The 18406-nt window shown below is 34.3% G+C and overlaps 1 protein-coding gene and 1 long non-coding RNA gene across 9 annotated transcripts in view; one reads left to right on the forward strand and one right to left on the reverse strand.

Annotated features, from left to right (window-relative positions):
• Window positions 1-515: 515 nt before the first annotated feature.
• Window positions 516-4633, forward strand: LOC125246413. 5 transcript variants are annotated; one of them, XR_007179853.1, is made up of 6 exons: window positions 532-585; window positions 726-923; window positions 1091-1146; window positions 1420-1524; window positions 2545-3742; window positions 4002-4633. It is a non-coding gene; the product is annotated as an uncharacterized LOC125246413 (long non-coding RNA). The 5 variants fall into 5 exon arrangements; XR_007179854.1 differs by having other exon boundaries at window positions 726-834; XR_007179856.1 differs by lacking the exon at window positions 532-585 and having other exon boundaries at window positions 684-923; window positions 2545-2849; window positions 3666-3742.
• A 6514-nt stretch (window positions 4634-11147) lies between these two features.
• Window positions 11148-18406, reverse strand: part of LOC125245989 (protein phosphatase 1H-like) — a 177180-nt gene continuing 169921 nt past the window's right edge. For 2 of the 4 annotated variants that reach the window (XM_048156813.1, XM_048156815.1), the window contains exons 9-10: window positions 17845-17996; window positions 11148-13890 (exon numbers count right to left, since the gene is read on the reverse strand). In XM_048156813.1, coding sequence (XP_048012770.1) covers window positions 13743-13890; window positions 17845-17996 — 300 coding nt within the window. In that variant the 3' untranslated portion in view covers window positions 11148-13742. Of the gene's footprint in view, window positions 13891-17844; window positions 17997-18406 lie in introns of those variants that run through there. The other 2 variants (XM_048156814.1, XR_007179666.1) reach the window with 2 other exon arrangements.

Genomic DNA, 18406 nt, shown 5'->3' on the forward strand with positions numbered 1-18406 from the left:
TTACAGAGCTCTCTAATTCAATTGTTACTAGTAACAATTGAATTAGAGAGCTCTCTAATCGTAATTGTTACTAGTAACAATTGAATTACAGAGCTCTCTAATCATAATTGTTACTAGTAACAATTGAATTAGAGAGCTCTGTAATTCAATTAGAGAGCTCTATAATCAAATTGTTACTAGTAAGAATTCAGTTGTAGAGCTCTCTAATTGCAATTCTTACTAGTAATAATTAAATTACAGAGCTCTCTAATTCAATTGTTACTAGTAACAATTGAATTAGAGAGCTCTATAATTGAATTACAGAGCTCTCTAATTGAATTGTTACTAGTAAGAATTAAGTTACAGAGCTCTATAATTCAGTTCTTACTAGTAACAATTAGAATTAGAGAGCTCTGTAATTGCAATCTTACTAGTACAAATTGAATTACAGAGCTCTACAATAGCAATTCTTACTAGTAACAATTGCATTACAGAGCTCTGTATTCAATAGAGGTGTTTATTTTGTATTAGGCGACATATCATTATGCTAATCGTGCCTTATGCATATTCAACTGGGGTATATAAACAGGCAGTAACATTATAAATGTTAGTGCTAACTGAATATTTCTATTCTATACAAGATGTTGCATTCACTCGTTTGTTCTATAGAAATGTATTCAGTTTGGACCATGTAAGTATGTTTATAAATAATTTTAAAACAAAGGTCTCCTTTACCGTGTATGCAGCGCGTGCTATTTTGAAATGCTGCGGGCAGGAAGTGCACGGGGAGCGGGAGAGACGCTCGAGTCGAGGCTGAGGGGATCCTGGCGTTACAATTGAGTTTAGGTTTTGAAAGTAATTTTTGTCATTTCTTTTATTTGTCTTTGTCACGTTAGCTCTGATTTATTCATCTATTTGTTCGACCAATATGACGAAGAAAGTCTGTGAGTAAAGACATACATTAAGGCTTACTTTATTTGCCTAGCGCGAGGTGTTTTTTAATCATTATTTTTTTAGTAGAATGAAATGGTAGAGTATTTACACAACTAATTAATTACTTGCACTTCAGCAAACAAGTTTTTCCATTTATAAACACTGATTCCCCCCATAGGATCTGAAGCTCTTCAATGTTTGACGACTAAGGACACTTTGCAATAACTTTACATGGTAAGTAATTTCTATAAAAAACAGCTATAATTGTTAATAGATAATATGAATTACCAATGTTGGACATGTTTGAGTAAAATCCATCTAATGCTGTCTATTGACTTGAATGTTATCCTCATTAACAAACTTTAGACTAAGAATTATCCAACCAAAATATTCATCAACTCCCTCTTATGCCATCTCAAATGCATGTGATTTTTTGTTGTTTTTCTTGTTGTTTTGTATTAATTATTTTTTATTTTTTTGCCTGTATATGTTTTTTTATTCTCACAGTGACAGTAGCCATTGACTTTAAATTAATCACAGAAGATCACAGTTCCAGCTAAAAATCTTTATACTGTTCGACTGAAGAAAAAAGTCACCTTGGATGGCCTGATGGTAAGTAAATTAACAGCTAGTTTTTATTTTTCTGTGAAATATCTCTTTAATCAAGAATGATTAAATATATTAGGGTGTAAAGCTAATTTATGAATTGATGCATGTTTTATTTTCAGACTTATAATTATATGTTATAAATTCATAATTATAAATGAAACCAATGACTGATTCAGATGCATTTCTTAATTGCGAATCTGTAGTATTTTAGCACTGATGAAGGCCTGTGTTAGCCTGGTAATACCAGACTCTGCTACTTCACTTTGCTTCGTAGACAGAGTCTGGAATGGCATAATAGAGAAGTGTTTTCTCTCTCGCTAGGGGGCGCTTGTCTGAAGTTTAAAATCATTGGTTACCCGTAAGCCAATCAGATACGTTTAGTTATGACGTATGTTATGCGCCTGTACAGCCGCATCGAAGCACAGACATCATGCATCGAACTCAAATCTATGATTGAACTTCCACTGTAAACCTGTTGTAAACACATGATGATGTGAGCGAAATACCGGAGTGAACATGGCTGTAAACGACTTTTGCAGATTATGCGAAGTTAATGCATCCCGAAGTTTGCATCCCGTGTCTCGTTTCCCATTTCCGCGGTCGTTTCGGTTTTCGATTTCTCTAACCTACAATGTAAAACTCGGCGCTTAGCATCTACGTCACGGCTCTCAGCCCGCCCTCTGTTCGTTGATTGGCCCGGCTGTTTCCAGACCGGTGGCAAACACAAAGCTCTGACGCTGTATCAGACTGAGTACAGAAGCGAAATGAAATTGAGCGGAAGCAGGAAGTCTGACGTAGTCAGGCTAGGCCTGTGTGCCGAAACGCATAAAATAAAGAATTGATTTTTTTAGCTCCTTTTTTTTTTTTTTATCCCTCAATGCCACAAGTGTTGCTGGTATTGTCGATAAATATATTAATTGCAAAATTGGCCAGTCATTAATACAAATTAATTTTTATATTTTCAATCTGTAGTTATGCTAGCAAAAGGTGACCAAATTTGTTTTTTTATGTTCACTATTTTAGGATAACCAGACAGATGATTGAGGAGCAGCTCACCATGGCGATGTTCATTATTTGGAAGGAGGGGGAGAACTTCATGAACCATCTGCTGACATCGAGGGAGTTAAAGTTTTGAATCAACTTACTTCAGTTACATCAGCTTGTGCCCTGATATACATCATCAACCTGGGCTGCGTTTCCCAAAAGCATCGTAAGCCTAAGTTGATCGTAGCTCCATTGGTGGCAATGGAGCTACGATCAACTTAGGCTAACGATGCTTTTGGGAAACGCTACCCTGGCTTGTCCGAAACCCCTTTGATTTACTTTGTGTGAGTATGTTAGAGCTGCATTAATCGTAACAAGATCACAATCTCGATTCAAACACCCACACGATCCTACTTTATTAATGACAAAGATTCGATTCAATAATTAAATTCAATAATTCAATTCGATTCAATAATTCATTCAAATAAATTAAACATTTTCTGGCAATTAGAGTCCAGTAATTAATATTTTGCCAGAACTAGTAAATTAAACGTTATTTTTAGTTGTCTATTTAGAATCGTGGGAGAATTGCGATCTCTATTTGAAACCAAAAAATCATGAATCTCATTTTATCCAGAATCCTGCAGCTCTAGTATATGTCTAGTACAAAATGTGTAGTTGTATGAATGTCCAGTTGTGTTGTTTGAGAATTGCTTTGATTTGTGCAAGGGTAATCACCTTTAAAGGATTAGTTTACCCAAAAATGAAAATTCTGTCATTAATTACTCACCCTCATGTTGTTCCACATCCGTAAGACCTTTGTTCATCTTCAGAACACAAATTAAGATATTTTTGATGAAGTTCATAAAATTGAGGTTAAACCACTGGAATCACATGGAATACTTCAGTGATGTCATTCCTACCTTTCTGTGCCTTGGAGTGGTAGTTGTGTTGGATCTCATTGGAGGGACAGAAACCTCTCAGACCTCATCAAAAAGATCTTAATTTGTTTTGAGTTCAGAAAAAGCATACGCATAAAATACAAAGTATAGTTTGGGCTTTACACACAGTAATGAATGTTTAAAAAACAAAACAAAAAAAGTATTGGGTAAAATCATCCCCCATGTTATGTTAACCTAATGATGTTATTTTGTTGAAAGGCCTACTGTTGGAAGCAGCTATTCTGCTCTTGCCTGCACTGTTCAAGGTGGACCTGGGGTTGCTGTTTGACATTGAGGTGAGCCATGAACAGTTGACTACAGTGTGTGAAGCACAATCTAATCAAAGCACTACACTTATTGCACATTTTGTTATGCAAATGATAATACACACACTATTCTATCAATGTGAAGAGAAAATTACATTCATTTTCAGTTAATGGCCAAGTGTATTTGAGCAGTTGTATATGACAGTAGTTCAAATTAATTTAACTTATAAGGTTTGCTTTTCAAATAAATATGTGAAGATGGTTAATTGTATTATCCCCTCTCCTCCAGGGCCATGCTCAGACCAGCCGTCCTGTCATCCCAACACCTAAGATAAAGGCTGCAAAGAGGATCATCCCATGCAGTATGACCACATTGGGTTCAGATTGGATGGCCAGTTAATCACAGTGGAGAGTGAGGACATCTTGATGGCATTGGGCCTCCTTCTGTGTGTATATTTTGCGTTTGGAATCGAATCGAATCCAGTATCCTAAAGGACTGAAAAAGACACTGACCTTTTTAAAGTGTTGTTTTGAAATTGAAGGATGCATTCGGACTTCCTGTTACTGTAAAATGAGTGTACAACTCAATCTGTGAGTAGACTTTCGGAGTCAATATTCTCTCTTGCTCCCTTTCGTACGGTTTTAGTTCCAGTTTCTATATTGTTTTTGAAATCCTGAAGGACTTACAAAAATGTTAGTGCGCTGTTGACAGTGAAAGATACTGCAGGACTTCAGAGCATAACTCAGTATGCAAAAACAGGACTATTGTCTACAAAAATGTACATGTTTCAAGCTTGTTGGATTATTTTGTATGTGTATAAAAGGGGAGTATAATGTGACGTTGTACATGTGTATTCCCTGACTTGTCAGCACTGAGTTTATTTGCTGCTGAAAGAAATAAATTAAAAGGTTTTGAAAGTGTAATGTATTTTGTTTCTCAGTAAGCCTTTAGTACATGATTTTGAATCTTTAAAGTCATGATTTGGTAAGAAATGATTAATTATCATTCATAAAAGTGTCATTTAGAAGCATATTGACTCATCTATAGTAATATCTGGCATGATAATGGGCCCTGCTAGCTCAAAAAACAACAATATATGGCACCTCTAATTTGACAAATGTGCTAGAAAGCTTTAAGAATAGCTGCTATATAGCACTAAAAAAGGTTCCCCTATGATAACGAGCCAAAGAACCACTGCTGGTGCTATATGGCACCTCTTATGGTTCTACATAGCACCATACAACAAAGGTGTCATATAGCACCTTTAAAGATAGGTGCTATATAGCACCAAAAAGGGTTCCGCTATGATTACGAGCCAAAGAACCAATTTTGGTACTATTTAGCACCATTTTTGTTTAGAGTGCACCAACGTTAAGGTACATTTTCGCCACCTGCTGTATTGGAGTGTGGACCAGAGTTTACCCAATTCATAATTGAGAAAAATATTAATAACATTTCCTATATTTTAAAAACATGTAACACAATTTCTGTGATTTGTAAAAAACAAAGCTTTTAAACAATAAAAAAGCTAAGTACGGGAATTTGGTAATGTACGTTTCATTTTACTATGGTAGGGTGAAATGCCCTATTGTGGGGCATTTTTTGCATTTAAGAATTCTGTGACATATTGCGATTTGTAGCCAAAACATTAAATTCAAACACAATACCATTTTAAAATCCCCAGGATGTCTCCTAATAAAATAAAAAAGAGAAAATGCAGATAACACATTCATAAAAGAAATTATAGACATATTAGAGCTCTTAGTGCAAGTTGTCTAAAAACAATCTGGTGCTTCCTAATGTGGGACACTGAAAAGTCTATGATAAAAGTCCAAAATCTATGATAATGATGATAGTAATAGTAATGATAATAATAATAATGATATTGATAATAATAATGATCATAATAATAAAAGGTCTGAAAAGGCAAAAGTCTATGATAAAGGCCAAAATCTATGATAATGATGATGATAGTAATAATAATGATAATGATATTGATAATAATAATAATCGTAATAATAAAAGGTCTGAAAAGGCCAAAGTCATTCGATTCATGCAGAATAGTAAAATCGTCTAGTAATTCTCTTGGTTATGGATGGATTGATTGATAATTGAACATCATCCGACAAATAATACAATATGATAGTTTTTATGCATTTATTACAAAGACATTAGCCAACTATTTTCATAGGCTAGGTGATGGATCCGAAATGGTCAATATTCATATTCATGCATTTTTATTAATATTCATTTTTAATCGTTTATGGCTTATGATTTATCAGTTTTAATTTTGCTTTCATATATTTATGTACTAATACTTTATATGTTAATTCTTATCATATTTTCAAGGATTTACTTGTTATTGTACCCTTATGGTTATTTTATATTTAAGAGTATGCTTGTTATGTTCAGTTGTTCTTCAAGTGTTCCAATGTGACAGGTCACGCTGACACGTTTGTGGTTAGACATTGGACGCCTGCAGAATTAACCATTTGAATTTGAATCTGATCAAAATATGTCTGCTGACATTTAATTATGTAAGATTTGCAAAATTCCCTATAGGGGATAAAACAACTATTTTTGACACTGGACCAGTGGATGACGTAGTGGGTGAAATTGACCTTTTCTTTTAGAACAAAAACATCAATTTAGAACAAAACATCAGTTTGTGTGGGTTGGGAATTTCCCTGTATGCTTATGGTATAATATGGACTGAGTTGTTGATAATTCAGCTTTTTCTCTCCTTTGCTCTCCTTGGCTTCTACTTCTCGTCTCTTATCTGCAAATGTCTTAATTATTGCTCTTTTTGATCTTCATCTATTAGATACAATACTCTAAATTTTACAATACTCTAAATTTTATTATTAACTATTGACTAATACTTTATGATGGTTATTTTACCTTTTGGTTTTTATTAAGTATTTTCATTATCGATTAAAGTTTGCGTGTGAGGCTAAATTTAATTGTAATGAATAAATAATTTTTCATCAACTTTATCTACTGCCTAGATCTCATTTTCCCAAGTTTTTGCATCACTAGGTTATTATATATAATATATATTTTTATATATAAAAGAGTTAAATGCACAGTCAGAATTCCTCACTGTTCTCTTGTTCATTTTACTTAACAACAAACACATGCAACCACAACAGGCATAAGAAGAAAAAAAAAAAAAAACTTGAACAAACTTTAGGCTAGATTTAACCTCGAGTCACAATTTATGAAAAAGTTTAAGACTATTTGGCCTAATTGGACTATTTGGACTGTTTTCTATTTTACTAAACAACAAACACAATCATTCTATTATTGCATAACAATACTAAACACTGTAAATATTTAAAATTAATTTATACTCCTTAATATCAAGTTTGTCAAAACACTTTGGGTGGCTTTCACACAAGGTCCCTCCTTTCTGATGATTGCTACAGTCTCATATGACTGGACATTTGAGAGGTTATGTGATTTTGATGACATGGCTCCACAGCTTCAGATAATCCATAGTTTCACTGACATTCATGTATTTATGCGGGACCTACAAACACTAAACCGGTGTCCCACATTAGGCACATTTATGGCATTTCACCCTATATTATGTCCAGTGATATGGAGTGTTCTTGCCTCTTAGCTTTACCAATATACAAAGGTGAATGAATATAATGACTAAATATAGGCTTTCATCTCAGGCATCATCTTAATTTTGCTTTAATGTGAACATGATTAATATGTTACCTAAGTCTGTAAAATATTTCAGGATACTATAGGACCACGCTACAGGGCTTTTATTTTGAAACGCACTTTTGTAGGCGGGAAATCTGCAATCTGTTTTGCATCTCATGAATAGGAGTTTTTACTAGTAATAATACAATTAAAGAGCTCTGTAATTAGAATTGTTACTAGTAAGAATTGAATTAAAGAGCTCTCTAATTCAGTTTTTACTAGTAACAATTACAATTTGAGAGCTCTATAATTCAGTTTTTACTAGTAACAATTGAATTAGAGAGCTCTCTAGTGGAATTGTAGAGCTCTGCAATTGAATTATTACTAGTAACAATTGAATTACAGAGCTCTGCAATTGAATTCTTACTAGTAATAAATGAATTGTAGAGCTCTCTAATTGGAATTGTTATTAGTAAAAACTGAATTATAGAGCTCTACAATTCAGTTGTTACTAGTAAGAATACAATTGCAGAGCTCTATAATTCAATTAGAGAGCTCTACAATCATAATTGTTACTAGTAAAAATTGAATTATAGAGCTCTATAATTGTAATTGTTACTAGTACAAATTAAATTATAGAGCTCTTTAATTTAATTGTTACTAGTAAAAATATAATTAAGACGAGTAACGCTGGAACGTTTTTATGCTGAAACGGCCTTCCATAGTTTTCACTAGTAAGAATTGTATTTCTGATATGTGAAATTGGAATTTCAACTAGTAAGAACTCAATTCTTGATATCAACAATTGAATTTGAATGGCAGCCTATGGTGACATTTCACTAGTGAAAATACAATTACAGATATCAAGAATTCTAGTTTTTACTAATGGAAATTCAAATGTTGATATCAAGAATTAACTTTGTTACTAGTGGAAATGTAATTCCTGATATCAACAACTGCATTGTTGATATCAAGAATTACATTTCCACTAGTAAAAACTTCATTCTTACTAGTAAAAACTTCATTCTTACTAGTAAAAAGTACATTCTTACTAGTAACAACTTCATTCTTACTAGTAACAACTTCATTCTTACTAGTAACAACTTCATTCTTACTAGTAAGAACTACATTCTTACTAGTAAGAATGAAGTTTTTACTAGTAAGAATTAAGTTTTTACTTACTAGTAAAAACGTCATTCTTACTAGTAAGAATGAAGTTTTTACTAGTAAAAATTAAGTTTTTACTAGTAAGAATTGTATTTCTGATATGTGAAATTGCAATCATGTCATGTTCACTGTGGTTTCACAAGGACATGAGACCTGCAGGTGACAGGTGATTGCCTTAAAAAACATTGCAAACAAGTGAAATGTAAAATTTAATTAAGTGAAATTTAAATAATCGTAATTTTTACAATTCTTATGCACCCCATTAACTTATTACTATATAGATTCATACACAATATATTCAATTCTAAAACAAAACATGATCATACACACACATTGACTTTTGCACTGGTTTAATGCAATGGATTTATACATTTCTAATAAACTGCATGTCAAGCATTTCGTCTGTCCTTTCCTACATGTTCTTGTAGTCTCCGCTATGGTTTGCAGTGCTGCACGAGGATGATCCAGTTGGTCAGAGAAAGGAGTATGAATGCATGGTTTCCCCACTTACACGGAAAAGAGGAAATATGTTCTAGTGAGCAGGAGCAATCTAAAGAACTAAAGATTGTGTGCCAAGTTGTGTGTTAATCATACACAGGTGTATCTGCCCTTTTTCACAAAAAACAACACTGGGAACTTTTATGTTTATTGAATGTTTATTAAAAATAAGGAGCAAGGAAAAGCTTGCAAAATCCAAGGAGCAGAGACTGGCGGTGAGGGTACAGTGAGATTGCATGGAGTCTTCAGGATCTGAATCCCCTTTGTGCTTGTATTGAAAGCAAGATAAAAGGAGACAAAACAGGACAAATTAAATATAGTAGTAGTAATACAGTTTTGGTATTTAGTATGATTTCCCATTTAGCCTAGTATAATATATATATATATAGTGCTGCTTTTAAGCATTGTTTTTTTTTTATAAACTTCCCTCTCTAGTAGTAATGTAGTACTACATTGTGATTCTGTTGACTGTCTATATGTGTCAGCTCGGCTGATTTTTGGATTGATGGGGAGAGGGAAGTTTATAAAAAACGAAAGTATATTACAGTATTTATTACAGTATCAGTTCACTATACTGCAGTATGCTGTAGCATTCATTAACAAAGTGTTGTAAATACTATAGGCTAATATAGACAGTATTCTACAATTTACTATAGTATGGTTCAAAAACACAAAAGACTACTATTTACTATAGTATTTTTTTTTTCACCTGGGTTGTATATTTAATAAGGAATAAGGATATTCTCATTTTACCACTTTCACCCACCACAAGCCCCAAAGTTATATAATCCCGTTGAGAAGACTTTTTCTCTAATTACACGACGATGAATAAAGCTGTTTTAATCTATTATCTAATCTACTATCATATAACTTGATATCAAAAATTCGCATTTTACTAGTAGCAATGTAATTATTGATATCAAAAATTACTATTTTTACTAGTAAGAACTGCATTTCTGATATGAGAAATTGGAATTTCAACTAGTAAGAACTCAATTTTTGATATCAACAATTGAATTTGAATGGCAGCCTATGGTGACATTTCACTAGTGAAAATACAATTACAGATATCAAGAATTCTAGTTTTTACTAGTGGAAATTCAAAAGTTGATATCAAGAATGAACATTGTTACTAGTGGAAATGTAATTCCTGATATCAACAACTGAATTGCTGATATCAAGAATTAAATTGTTGATATCAAGAAGTAACATTGTTACTAGTGGAAATGTAATTCCTGATATCAAGAACTGAATTGTTGATATCAAGAATTCATATCCTGAGATGTGAATAAAAGTCAAAACGGCTTGCCATAGCGTGTCGCCGTGACGTCCGGGAGAGACGTGCGTGAGTGGGCGAGGAATGATTCAGGGCAATCGGAAGAACACACGAAAAATTGTATGTTGGTGCTTTTATGGAAAACCAAGCTAACACACCCCCCATGCCAAACTTTCATTTGTCTTGTCTTGTGGCTTGATTTGCATAATTTATGGAGGAAAGCAATCCGACGGACTAGGGAAGAAATCATGTTCATGAATGAGCTAAAGTATTAAAGTTTTAAAGTTCATACTGTGGTATGAAGCAGGGCAAGCTGAGAGCTGTGGGAGTCCAATGGAGCTTTTATCATAAATATGCTGCAGCCGGTATAAGAGACTTGTTGCACTTTGCAGTAATCTATATAGATATTAGAATGTCTTATTAAATAAAAACAGGATGACTTGTGTTGCTAAATGACATGCAGTTAATTTAAAAATATATTTTATGATGGAGAAAGCTCTTTCTGATTATGTTATGTTAGCCACTCGGCAAAATAGTGTCTCTAAGGCATGGTAAAAACATGGTATTTGTGGTAAATCAAGAAACAAGTGATTCAAGCAATGACAAGACTAACTGTGTTGAGCTATATAACAATAATTCATTTTCTGTTGATAAATGTATCCAAAAAGTTGCTCACCTGTTTAATAAAACATAATATATTAAAGCGTCTTTGGCGTTTCCATGTTTTCTATGAAAGTAAAACTGTAAATCGAGGGTAACGCGGATATGTCGTCATTGACAGGCAATGAAATGACATTATCCTCAATTTGCAGTAAATACCAGTGCAGACACATAGAAACCATCATACTCTTTATTTTTTTTAAATACAGAAATATGTGGTCCCTAGTTTTGTTTTAAATAACAAACAAAAATATAATTCATTTTCATGTTACAAAATATACATTACACTTTCACAATGGTGAATCAAGTATGTAAATGGTTCTCTAGGTTGTTTATTATATTTCTGTATACAACATATAGGACAAAATCAAATGAGATGAAAAAGCAAGGTGACTGTTAAAAAAAACACTGAGGCATAATCAGCACAAAATAATTTTTACATATGTTGCAACTGTATATGTAATTGAAACCTGAAAAAGAACAACATTTTTTTGTTTTTGAATAAATAGTATGGCATGCAATGAAAAAACAAATATTTAAGGTGCTCCAGAAGCACAAATTTAAGTAAAGAGCAAATATTTAAGTAAAGACCAAATGACCCCCTTTATTACCTATAATTCAAAATTCAAATAAGCTTGGTCAAAAAACAAACAAACAACCAAAACAACAACAACAACAACCCCCCCCCCCCCTACCCCCCAGTGGCTAGATCATAAGAAACTTCCTTGGTATACCATGCTCAAACAGCTTGCAAAAATTGAAATATGACAGTAAAAATGTAAACATTTGAAAGTGCACTATTAGCAAACATAGAAACACCCTCTCATTTTTAGACTCTCTCCCTGATGTGAAAACTGGTGATGGATTAGTACATTTATTTTAACACTTTAGACATTTACTTACTATAAGTAACTTTGCAACAACAAGTTATTAGAGTATTAGTAGAATGTCTACTTAATATCTGCTAACAGTTTATTTTGATGTTCCCCTAACAGACATTCTACTGAATATAAGTAAATTTGCAAGTATGTCAACTTATTCTACAAACTAAATTGGCTAGATCACTTTCTCCTCTCCACCTATAGCTGGTGTTGTGTGGAGAGTGCACTTGCACTGTTGTACTGTGGCTGATGTTGGATCAGTGAATTATGGTCTTGATGGATGACTCAGAGGAAACTCTGACCAATAAGAGTTTTTCCTCACATATGACTTGTATAAACAATTTTGGTATGCTTTAAAATGTTGCCAATGAACCAAGAAGAAAATGCAACATTGTAACAAATTAAGTCCCTGTTTCGGAACAAAGCAAATGATGTGTCTGAAAGTCAATTTCCAGGAAATCTTTTAACTGTCAAAGACATACCAAATATGAGGTATCTCCTATAAATGAGGTAGAAGTTAATAAAAAGGTTGCTGTAATAACTGTTTAACACAAAGGAATAACTCCACAGATTACATACAATTTACATGATACATAAAAACCTTTAAAATCAATTCTTAGTAACTAATAAAGTTTATTAGTAGATTTGTTGATACTGCTGTCTGCTTAAGCCAAAGAAATGAGTTCACTTAAATATCTGTTAAAAATGCTGCTTTTGTAAATCATCCTGACATTCGTTACAACCCCCACCCCCTCCACAGTTGAGATTAAGCAGTCATGGGAAAGATAGTTGCCATCGACAAGTATTACAACCTTCTAATTGTTCAGTCGGAAATCTACCTGATCTCTGGAATGTGTTGCTGTGCACATTTGGTAAGGCCTTGTTCATTTATGTTCCTACTCCCTAACCCTACTAATAATCTAATGAGAGTTAACTGACATGTAGTTGCAAATTGATGAGAGCTGACATCTAGCTGCAAAGTTACTTATAGTAAGTAAAATGTCTAAAGTTTATTTTAATGCTGGTGCGGTTCAGATTGTACTGTAATAGTGGTTCAGGTTGTGGACTTTATGTTAAACGAGTTAAATTTACATTCTGTTAATTACTGTGGATTTATCAAACAAGTCCCATTCAGGAGTCTGATTCAGATATAGCAGGGCAGCTGTATCTGAATCGGGGGGGTGGGAGGTGGGAGGGGTCCCGCCGGCGGTACACTTCGGGCTTAAGGGGTTAACCAAATGAACACATATTACATTGATATCAATAACCCACATCTTGCAAATCAGAAGATATCCTATAGAGGACAGGAAGGGTGTCAAACCAATAACATAAAAACATTGCTGTACAACTGTGGGTGGATACAATAAAAACCCAAAACCAAACAAAATAAAACAAACACAAACAGACAAACAAAAATACTTTAATAATTATTCATAGCTACAGAAATGTGAAACAAATTCATTAAAATCATATTGTCAGTTATTATCCTTTTTTCACTTATATATATATCACTAAGGAAAAGTGTATTATAGTTCCTCAGAAGTGACAAGAATATAAACAATTGGCATTTAGAAATATCCTTACTGCCTGTCCTGGATAAAAACAAAGAAAGAAAAATTAAAAACTTTTAAAAACTTTCAAAGCCATGCAGAAACAGACTTGGTCAGTCTGGGGTCACATGGAAAGGGGTTCAGGTATTAACATTTCTATCATGCTTAGAAGAGGACATACAGTGTTATTGGGTGTTGTGATGGGTGTTACTACAGTAGACTCATTTACCACATTATACTGACCCAAAGAGAGAAGGGAGGAAGTAAGTTTAAACATATCAGGGTAAAAAAAAAAAAAAGAAGTGCTGGGCACTTTAGGTTACCTTTAGTAGGTTACCTACTATGGCTGACGGTTACCATACATCAAGGGAATTATATAAACAGAAATGTCATCCCCAGAGCCAAGCCGATCATTGTCGATTCGCCAACCCTGGTCCCTCAGAACTCCTCTGGCTCGCATCACCAGGTCCTGGGCTGCCATTGTGTACCTGTGATCACAACACACACTTAAAGCATATATAGACTTACATTATATATCATTTGGCAGCAGCTATTTGCACCGTGTAAATAGCAACAAAAAGTGTTTTCTTTACACTAATAAGTGTAAATAGTTGTTATATGCTATTTATACTTTGTGCAAATAATGGCAGATATTATGTGTAAAGTGCAAACCTCAGTGTATTGTACTATAATATAAAACAGTATACATAACATATTCAGTGTAAATGATTAGATTTATTAAAATCATAAATGGATGCTGCCTTATCGAGTGACTACTTGTCCTTGTCCCGAAAGCTCTCCCTTATATCTAATACTAACTCTTCCCATTATAATACTATTTATAGCTGAGTCAGCTTTTTCAATGCTTAGTCAGCGGCGATAGGGCATGCACTTCCCTCAGCATGGTGGAGTGGGTATTTGCTCCCCATAGGATCTTGTCAGATGCAGTGCGCATTCCCATTCGAAAGGGAACATCTTGAGTTACAAATCTAACCTAGGTTCCCCAGAGAAGGGGAATGAGACACTACCATGCTTTCGGGGTGCCTGCCACGTCTCCTTTAGACAAAGAAATGGATGATGTATTCTACAGGTGCCCTTTTAATACGGTCACCCTGGTTGTGGCATCATAGGCTGTTGCTGGCCAATACCATTGTCGCGTTTGCATGAGTGCTTCAGACACCGGTCTCGCTGAGGCATTCCCCATAGCATTTCATCAGACACAGTGTCTCGTTCCCCTTCTTTTAGGTTGTATTTGTAAACCAAGATGATTTCTTTTGTAATTTTGTCTGGCTCCTAGAGATAGTGGTGGGCAGAGTTTGTGTAAATACATACATACACATGATATAATCTACCTAGTCTGTGGCGTTCCACCATAGTTTCATAATGATTCACAAAATATTTTTACTTTTCTCAAAATACCATAAAAGGTTTCTAACGTTGTGATGTTTGCCATTGCTTTGGCAAAGCATCTGTCAAGTGAGCAAAAGAATAACTAACTAACTAATGAATATACACTTTTCAGGGTTTCTGCAGGTTTCATCAAATCTAATTTAATGCTTTTTAATTGCCTTTTGGTCCAATGACTATTCATGACCATCTGTACAATAGTGCCAAATGTAATAATTTTCTCATGTTGCGTTGATAGGGCTGCCATAGACTCCCATTCGGGAGGAATAATAATAAGAAAACTAAAATTTACAATAGGAGCTTGGTCTGTTACCAATAATGTAAGGTGGTTCGGCTCTGAGTGAGCCTCCCTGACAGGTAGTGTTGTTAGGTCTCCTCTCATTTTATTGAGAGTTATCTTTTGAGACCACCGCTCTCTAGTGCTTGGCATTGGAAGGCATTAAGAGAGGGATTCCCAAACACATTCCTCCCCAACACTGCATGTTTTCTATGTCTCCTTAATCAAACACACCTGATTCAGATCATCAGCTCATTAGTCGAGACTTCCGAGGCCAATTTTTATTGGTATTAATATTTATTTATTTATTTATTAATATATATGTCGCTAAATGTCAATAGATGACGTCATGCAGCAATTTGTTTGCTTCTCTGCTGCTACCCTCTTTGCTCACATAATATAATAATACAGCCAAATTCCCCATAAAATTGTTTCATCTATATATTTTTCTCTTTTTGTTGTCAGACAATATGAAATTGTTACTGAAATGCGGCCCATTAAGACTTCATACAGGGCTTGACATTGAGCCTTGTCATTCACTTTTAAAGTAAAACAGTTGCTTGTTCGAAAAAAAAAATAGGTACAATTCATGTAAAATGTATGATTCATCTTTCATTTTAAATTCTTAAATTCGATCAATAAATTTAATTGGAATAAGGCACTAAGGGCTGTTACCAAATTAAATCTATTACCAAATTAAATTTATTTACAATAAAAAAAAATTACAACTGCATTAAACAATGTAATGGGATTGTAAGAAATGTTGGGGGGAAATTATACTTTTAAAAAATTAAACTAAACCACCAGTAGGTGGCGTCAAGTAACCGTCTTAATAAGTGAGTCATACATTTAAACGATTCATTCCGATGGCTGATTCATTAAAGAATGAGGCAGTTGTTTATGAATGGGTCATTAAATATTTAACTCAAAATGCTTCAAATCTGAATCATACTGAATCATTCAGTAATGAAAACAAGGCTGAGCCTGCATCTCAATGAACATTCTATCCATCCTTAATAGTATGTAACATTATTAATATTCAATACTATTTAGGGTGGATAGGGTGGATAGTATGCACATTGGGATGCAGGGTGATTGTTGCTACGCTATGGTTCTGCTGTGATTTTTGTTTGAAACTATTTTCGCAGCTAAAATAGAACAAAAACAGTCAATATTCCTTCTAAAATCTGACTTAATATTAAATATTTGTTAACTGAACTGTTGTATGAAATGAATGTCACGTATTTAATCATGATGGTAGCCTATTTAGGAAAACAGCATTCTTGGTCGTGTGATATTGCTTAACTGTATCAAGTTATAAAAACTCCACATTTTGAATTTTTACTGCAGTATGTTTAACTGAGATTCTTTTTGTGTGTGCTTCACTCATGTTTCCATTTCTCCTCGAGATGCTGCGCGAGCCTCAACAGTGCAACCTTGTTATCGTCACTACATTATACAGCCTATTATCATCCACTATCGATCGCCACTTACACTAAATGTAATAAAATAAAAATTAAATTTTGTTTGACGTTTTAATCAGGTCCTTGTCAGGCCGGGCAAATAAAATTCTCTTTCACTTAGTCCTTCAAAAAATCCAATTATCCTGGACTAATTGAAAAGCATTAGTGTCGAGCCCTGACATGTTAAACCAGCGCTAAATCCTGATTTATAATTGAGACGTTGTCTGACAAAATCACAATACACATGATTTTAGCTAACGTTATATGTACACGTAAAATGATCACTCAGGTTAGAAGCAATAGTATCTATTTTATTTGTTCTCTGGCAGAGCACACATTCTTAACTGAATGGGCTGCTCCTCTCAGCCACTCACTGAACAGCAGACATAGAGAGATGTGCCTGCAGCAGCGGGAAGGAAGCAAGATCTCACGCTCCTGTGGCAGTACCGGTGGGTCTGAAGTATTCGTCACAACGCGCTTTCTTGGAAAAAAGTCGCAAATAGGATCTGAAAAGTCGCTAAGTTGGCAACACTGATGCAGCCATCCGCAGGTCCCAGCCCGCCGCTGTCCAAAACGCCGTTACGATAATTTTGCACTGGTCGGAGGCAATTACCAAACTGGTTCAGTGTGTGTATCACACCAATGTACATACTTTACGGCAGCAAATCAAAGTTATAAATTCTGAAGGCTATATTCAATATAAACTGGTAGTGATTATTTATTAATAGCTGCATTTCTACAGTATGTTGCTAGTTCCAAGTCTTAACTGAATTCTACATCACTTTGCCTAATTATTTCAGTTCAAAGTGCCATATAATCTACTACAGCAGAAGAACCAGATAAAAACAAGAGGCAAATGGATGCTCTTTTCTTTGTAACATGCATAAATTGTAAATTTAACACAGAATGTGAACTGGTTTTGCTTGAGGATTTACACTGGACATGAAATGGCAAACTCAGTACCAAAATGAGTTTAAAATTACATCTTGGTTTCTAATTGTCTATTAATTTTCAATTGTTCTTAATTTAATGTCATTTTGGTAATAGCTTTTTGATCTAATATAGTTTTGATCATGGCTTTTTTCAAGGATGAGGACAATACAACCTGTCTGTTTTGGTATATGCCTAATATGCAACACATGTTAACTTCTACATGAACTTGTGGCAAAATACCATTTTTGATTGGATTTGACATCATCAAAAGTTTTGTGCTATAATGTTTAATTATAATGCATGACAATTCCACTAGCACATACATGGGCACAAATAAAGGCACATAATCAAAAACATAAAACCTGTGAAGGTCATCGGGATCACAGTTGGCCAGGAATGAGGTGACAGTCTCTGCTACTTCCTCATTAGAAAGGACATCCCACAGGCCATCAGTTCCCATGACTAGCACATCATCTGCTCCATGCTCATATTGTGTCAGGTTATACATTTTCACCTGCATAGAAAGTTCAGCTTCATTCAATATGAATCATAAGGGCTTAAACTGCTTATAAGACATTACATCACCATGTTCCATGTTACACATTACATATTCTGCCGCTGGCTGCTTTGACCTGCCCTCAAAGAACATTTGGGTCAGATGACGTAAAATTACCTTGACGTAAAATTACGGTCTGTGCCGTCTTTATTTCTTTGGCCGCTTTCAACAATTTTGCTCTTATTCTCATGCACTGACTCATTCACTAGATCTTCTCATGTCTTAAGGCCAATTCCAGTTAGAATTTGCCTATTAACTGTAATGAATTTAGTGTCTGTGCTAGGGCTGTCACGATATTAGATTTTTCTCACCACGGTTATTCTGGCCAAAAGAATTCACAATATTGATATATTGCGATATCTATAGAA

Source organism: Megalobrama amblycephala, linkage group LG14 (assembly GCF_018812025.1).
Source record: "Megalobrama amblycephala isolate DHTTF-2021 linkage group LG14, ASM1881202v1, whole genome shotgun sequence".
Classification (NCBI taxonomy): domain Eukaryota; kingdom Metazoa; phylum Chordata; class Actinopteri; order Cypriniformes; family Xenocyprididae; genus Megalobrama; species Megalobrama amblycephala.